At 42.4% G+C, this 7,104-nt stretch overlaps 1 protein-coding gene across 1 annotated transcript; it reads right to left on the bottom strand.

The window, feature by feature from the left end:
* Positions 1 to 179: 179 nt before the first annotated feature.
* On the bottom strand, positions 180 to 5,000 carry LOC121539626 (cathepsin B). Its single transcript, XM_041848266.2, has 9 exons — positions 4,885 to 5,000; positions 2,845 to 3,059; positions 2,430 to 2,544; positions 2,224 to 2,339; positions 2,024 to 2,109; positions 1,765 to 1,911; positions 1,504 to 1,620; positions 1,279 to 1,407; positions 180 to 1,169 (listed from the first exon to the last, which is right to left on the bottom strand). The coding sequence occupies exons 2-9, from the start codon at positions 3,054 to 3,056 to the stop codon at positions 1,096 to 1,098; spliced, it is 996 nt and encodes a 331-aa protein (XP_041704200.2). The 5' UTR covers positions 3,057 to 3,059; positions 4,885 to 5,000; the 3' UTR covers positions 180 to 1,095.
* Between the last annotated feature and the right edge of the window lie 2,104 nt (positions 5,001 to 7,104).

Genomic DNA, 7,104 nt, shown 5'->3' with positions numbered 1-7,104 from the left:
CATTAGTGTCCATACCTACTAATTACAACTCACAAATACAGGCACCAGATGGGTCAAAGCAAAACAAAGAATGCAGAGGCATTCATGTGTAGAATGTTAGATGGATGTTTAGGGGGGCGGGGAGAAAAGGATCCACTAAACCTCTCTGAACAAGGACAGGAGAGTTTTCTGAGGCCAAGTTAAACATGTTGGTGGACTTTTATTTCATAATGTAACTCAAAAACAAACATCCCAGAACACTTTTGATCAGAGTAGGGAGAGAACCACACAAAAAAAAACACAGCATTCAAATCACAACCCATCAGTATAAAACTACTCCCACATTTCTCAATGATGATCCAAGATAACACAAATACGTGCACAACTGATCATGTCAATTGAAAAAAACAAATGAAAAAAACAAATTAAAAAAAATAGGGGTTTAACACTTACAAGCATAACTAATAAAAAATTGTTCCTTTTTGTGAACTAGCAAACAGGGAGAGGAGTATTTTAGCACAGCTAGTGACCTTGCCATCACTGGCAACATCGTACAAACACAGGAAACAAGATGGACGTCTAGTCACTCACTGGGGGCGTTCTCAATAGTCTACAGTGGATTCCTCTCCCTGCACTGACATTACACAACTGGACAGGTGAAAGCATATACATCGCAGGCATCCTCCATATTGCCTTCACCCATCCTGTGTTGTCAGATACAAGGGGAGGAAGCCACTACAGACTATTGAGGCACCCAGTGTGACATTGAGCCAGAGCCACCGGAGATAGCCGGTCATACGTGTAACATGAGCCATAGGTAAAACACAGTACCACAGACAGCAGTGATCTGTCCTGTAGTTTTAAAAAAGTGATAAACATTTAACTAAAATCAGAGACTGTAAGCCATGGTCCAAATAGACCCCTAGCCACTACTCAGATCTGATAACCAATCAGAATAGGACAGGTATGCGCAATATGGTAGCAGCTCCATCTTTCCCTCTGACATGGTGGAGTTTACTTAACCAATTATTTTGGAACTACAGAGTTGCCAAAATATCCGTCTAGTGGACAGGAAACTGCCGCATCTGTAGCAGTCTCTCTCCCATCACGTCCTGGTTACAAAGGGATACCAGCCACCATCTCGGACTCGATGCCACAGTGGTCCTCACCTCGCAGGATCTTGAAGAAACCTGAGACAGGAGAGAAAATACACACATTAGAAAATAAGACCAGAAATAGCAATTTATCAACAATAGGTGGGGGCTTATTTGAACAGAGTTGTACCAAATAGTGTCTCACCATTATCTCCCCAGTCAGTGTTCCAGGAGTTAGCAGCCAGCCAGTAAGAAGTTCCCCCCTCCTCTCCCCAGCCCAGAATCTTAATGGCATGGCCTCCTACTGCACTGCCAGAGACATGCTGGTACACACCTATAGAGAGAGTGTTCGGGTGTGAGAAATAGGAAAATGTTTGAGAGAGTAGAAAGTGAGCAAGTGCATGAGAGATAAATGAGTGAGTGACCTCACCAGTTTTGTAGAGCAGGAAGTCTTCATAGACAGTGAAAGCACCCTCTACAGGTCCATTCTTGTAAAGCTCCTTCATGATCTCGTTCACGTCAGAGGGCAAACTGTACGAACGCTTACCTAGAGGACAGGAGAGAGAGGGCTTAGAGAGGGTGTGTGCATCTCCATGGGTGAGAGCCTTGCTTGAATAGACTCAAACCGTATAGATTCAATCACTCATTTTCAAAGAAAAAAAAAATACACAATGCGTTTGTGTGTCCTTACCGAAGTGCTTGTCCTGCTTGTAGCCAGGTGTGTACCCGGCCTCACACTGGTTGATACATTGTGGGGTGTCGCCCTCCTCTCCTTTACAGGGGGGTCGTGTGCCATTGACATGGTGCTCACAGGGAGGGATAGAGTAGGGCCTGCAACCTGAGAGGAGAGACCAGACAGAGGGTAAGTGGGTTTCACATGATGCTCAGCGAGGACGGAGTAGAGATGACGAACTGTGGGAAAACAGAGTGAGAAAGTGTGTGCTACTCACCGATGTGAGAGTCATAGAGTCCTCCAGACACCATCCCCTCTTTAGTCCAGAAGTCCCATGCAGCAGAGGGGTAACCACCATTACATCTAAGAACACACACAGTTAGCAAAAATGCAAGCGCACAAATCCCACCAACCTCCGATCCCTTGCGCACCCCCACTCCCCCCCCAGGTGAACGAGAAACACACATATGCACGTACCCCATGCCACAACTTTCACAGCAGCTGAGCAGGTCTTCAGCGGAGATCTCCACGCTGACCTTAGCGTTGCTATGGATACACACACGGTCTGAAATGGCCTCCGCAGCACCAAACGCCTGCAGTGGAACAAGCACATCAAACACACTCAACTTCATGGATCAGTCACAGGAATCTGAGAATGGGTGTATCCTTGTGTGCGTTCTTACCCAGCAGCTGCCACAGGAGCCCTGGTCCCGGACCTCCTTCAGAGTGGGGCAGTTGGGCCACTGAAGCCTAGGGTCAAAGTTTTTAGGCAGCTCCATGTCCCCTGCATACTGCACCCTACAAAGGAGAGAACAAAATAGCCATTAACTCTACATGCTACAACCTACCCTACACACTAACCCTCCAGAGAGACAGCCATGGAGAAAGAGGGAGAGAAAGGAGAAAGAGTGTCACAGGAGAAGACCAAGACTGAACATGTGTACTGTTACTGTGTAGTGTTGGCAGAATCTGAAGCTTGTGTTCATTTCTATTGACAGATCCGTTTTCACTTCCTTCTTGTACAGTCTCTCGATACAGCACAAATACACTAGCTAGTACATTCCATCAATACAACCCACACACACAGCTGACACTCACATGATGGAGAGTTTGGGTCCTTTGAGCAGGGTGCCACACAGCCTCTTGACATAGCTGTAGTCCACATTATGAAAGTTGTGGCCAGCCTTCCAGGTAGTGTTGGCCTTGTTGATGTAGTCAACCATCTCGTGGGAGAGCGGAGGTAGGCGGGGCCGGGCCAAGCTGATTGATAGCCCAGACACCAGCACCAGGAATGCCACGTGCCACATCATTTCCTGTAGGGACACAACGGCATAATGGGAACTGGAGTTCAAACACTAAAGAAGAGTAAGGCAATGTAGTTTAGGACATTTGCAGTTGCTTGCTCAGATGAAGTCAACCCCCTATCTAGACACTCACAGATGGAAATTAGACTTTTGACTAAATGTGGAGTGTGGCACATTTACAGCGATGTCGACTGACGATGGGAATTGTCCCACCAACTGTTGAAAGAAACTAGGCGCTCCACCCCATTTGATCCTTATAAAGAGTAAGGGTGAAGGCTAGGCCCTAATCAACACAACAGGTTTGGTGCGTAATCCCCTAGTTAATAACAAAGCTAATGCCACATGTAGACCTACCACCTGCTGACTGGCATCATGGAGTCACAAGTGTTGTGACGAGAGCATGCAGTCATGCAGGGACACAAACACAAGCTGAACTAAAGCAGCTCTTAAGAGCAAGGCCACAGAACAGACCACTCAGGACAATCAGATCAAGAGGACAGAAAGAAGAGGACTTCCGTTTAACTGGAGGGAAAAACTTGATGTCACATGGCAGGCATGAGTCAGCAGCAAGATCATGTAGAAACAGGTAAGTACTTCTACAGGAAATTCCCCTCAACATGACTGCTTACAACTCCTCTCAACTCAGCATAGACAAGAGTCAGCCAGCCAGGCAGCGAAGTACTACTTCCCTAAAGATAGTCACTTCTCTAAAGCACAGCACCACTGGTCATATGGTAGAGGAACATATGAGTCACGAAGACTTTCAGATGTCATTTTTTGAATTAGGGGTATTGCTACATGGGGTATTGCTACATGCCTATAAGATATTGTTTTCCATCCTGTCTGAGACTGGTGCAACATGCTGTCCCACTGGCAATTGATAAAGCAGCACCGCATCTTCCATCAGTAGGTCAAGGATAGGGTAACTCTAACAATGTCTAAACTAGTCTCAAAAGGACATAAACAGGGCAGTGTTTAGTAAGGAGAAAATACCTGAACTTCAAACTGTCAGAACAGGCATTCATAAACCCACAGAGAGGAAATGAAAGAGTACTTGTCATCAGTGACTTATTGTTCTGCTTTGACATGAATCACTAGCCTCATCACATGGAAAATTAACTGATAAATGCTTGTACACAGGGTGGCCAGGAGTGAATAACACTTGACTTCTACACCACAAGAGTAACTTTGAGATCCAGTTACAGTGAGTGTCTGGCTTTCAATTTCTTATCCAGAAATATCAGTCTTGTTTACAATGAAACCAGGATTTCTGTTACATACCAGTCCAGGCATGTTGTTTACACAGGGTAGGGAACTTATCTGAGCCCTTTCATAAAATGCCTTTGAGAAATGTATTGAGTTATCTAGTCATTGCAGATAGTCATTACACAATTCATAGCACACACACGCGTATCTCGAAAACAAGTTGGGAGACAAGAATAGCATCATCAGGTTGCTATCAACCAATTTTATAATTGGCACTTTGAAAGTAACGTAGTTAGCTGACACAACACAGCTGCATTTTAAACTGTCTAACGTTAGTAATTCTAAGTAACATTAATAATGTTCTGTTTGTCACAACAAAATGTAAATCAGGAAATAGACACTAACTAGCTATCTATCTATCTATCCATTGCTGTCTTATTCCAAGACGACAATGTTGCTAGCTTGTTGAGTTCAGCGAACTAGCGTAGCTAAATTTAGCTACTGTTACCTACAGTAATTAACGTAAACTATCTACAAACTAGCTAGCTAACACTGTTGCCAGTTCCTGTAGCTACATTCACATTCCTCAAGTTTCAAAACAAATGTGAAATAAAATAAAATAAATTACCTGTTATCTGCTTGTCAGGTGTGCCGAATAACAGTTACACTACACATCCACCTCTCGTCAAAAAATATATTTTGTAGCTTTCACCTTTCTGTTCTGAATCTGGCGTTTAAATCCGGTAAATCACGTGACTTGTCATGCGCCTCTTACACTCATCGCCCTCGTGACTCTTGCAGATGCAGATTGGATTAGAAGATTTGGTAACTTGTACATTGATACAATAGTCCTATGATGTAACTACTATAGGCCTAGTTATTTACAACAACTATGATGAGTAGGGGGTATATTCAGGTGAGATGAAATGTGCACAATTGCAGACAGAAATTCTTGCTACATGACAGTGTTCTAGCTGATGCAGGTGAAGCAGAAACTTAGGCCTATAGGATTTGCATTTGCTAACTCACATCAGGCTAAGTTTAAAGGATCATCAACACAAAATACTGCATTTCAAGAACAACTTGTGACTGCAAAGCAAGCAAAGTCATCATATAAAATAAAGCATCAGAGGACAAAAGCCATAAACCACAGAAAAGCTATTGTGTAACAAATGAATGATCAGTCTTCTTTCTGTTCCTCTGTTCGTTTACTCAGCTGACAAACAACTGATTAGATAATCATGAAGAAACAGAATAAAGAAGGTGTGATTGACTGGGCTTGAACACTGGTCGTCTGCATGGCTAGATAAACATTAGAAACACAGCACCCTTCCATAGTGGTAATGCTAGTGTTTATTCAGGTGTACTTTATCCAATTATTAATAACCATTGTATTATTTGAATAATGACATTACATGAAGCAATCAGATGCATGACATTCACCTGGTATAACAATAATAATAAAAACAACAACAACATTTTGTTAATGCATATTGTCAAGTACAGACATAAAATCCTACCTAGTCAAAACACAGTGAATCACACTACTGTACACATTTCATTCAGTAAATGTGGCCACAATAAAAAATGTATGTATAAAATGCAAGAAACTGAAAATGCGAGCGCACCATCCATTCATTGTGATGAACATATACAGATAAGGCAATGACACTGACAGCCATTGCAGCTGATGCTGTAGTTTCTACAAGGCAAGCACTGATCACAATTTCCTTATTTTGATTATCAAGCCAGGCATTGAGATAGCGTTCTAAAGCGTGTTAGAGCACTAACATACATTTAAAAGTACATGCTGATATTAGTAGGCTATATTAGCTAGTATATTAACTTTGCATAGACATATATTCTAAAAGCTGGTTAATGCAACGTGTGTGTAAGTGATTTCTCTTTTCACATGTATAAAAATAAGGACGAGCATGCAGTCGTACCATTTTCCTCAGCTCTAGCTAGCTCACACATTCCCTTTTATATCAACAGAGATAAAACAATAGTTCTGAACTGATCTCGTCCCCAGCTGGCTCTCTCTCTCTCTTGAGCCTGGGGACAAAGTTAGTTCTGAATTCACTATAAAACCAATCAAACAAAATAAACAACAGTAAAAAACACAACATTCTGATAACACTGACCTCCAAACATCCATAGCAGCGCATGACATAACCTCTAGATAGGCCTAGCTCTATTTCTCTCCCTAGCCCCTTCTAGGAACAAAGGGCCCCTTTAGGGACTAAGGTAAGGGATAGGGACAGAAATATGACCAGACTGTAGAGGATCTGGAAGCTCATCAATACTACTAGCAGCTTGTTTCAGGCACTTCCACACTGATAGATACACTCTGCTTTGATGCCACTTGAATAGATAAGATTAGTTGGATCTTTCTCCTGTCTCACAGAAGTAGAAATGATTCCTCCCTACAATGGTTCACAATGATCTTACATCTTCACCATATGAGGTGAATTCAAGACTTAGAAATAGCACCTATACTGACCGAAATTAATTGAACACTGAACACATTTGAATAATGTCATAAATATTTAAATACTAGTACCTATCAGACCGAATGGTCTGCTTGACATGTCGGGACTAGCTGTAAACAAATTGTAAATAAGAGTAAGAATATCGGTTTAAATTTCACATAATAAAAGTATTTACGTACATTACCTTATATTGCTAGAGTACCTTTAGATTAAATATCACATTTGGATACAATAATAATGAATGTATATACAGTAGCCTATAATAGTATTGTAAACCCTAACAGGCACCGTGTAGCTCAGTTGGTAGAGCATGGCGCTTGCAACGCCAGGGTTGTGGGTTCGATTCCCACGGGGGG

The sequence above is a fragment of the Coregonus clupeaformis genome, chromosome 25 (genome assembly GCF_020615455.1).
Source record: "Coregonus clupeaformis isolate EN_2021a chromosome 25, ASM2061545v1, whole genome shotgun sequence".
NCBI classification, from domain to species: Eukaryota; Metazoa; Chordata; class Actinopteri; order Salmoniformes; family Salmonidae; genus Coregonus; species Coregonus clupeaformis.
The sequence above is the reverse complement of the archived record's forward strand: the minus strand, read 5'-3'. Positions and strand labels throughout refer to the sequence as shown.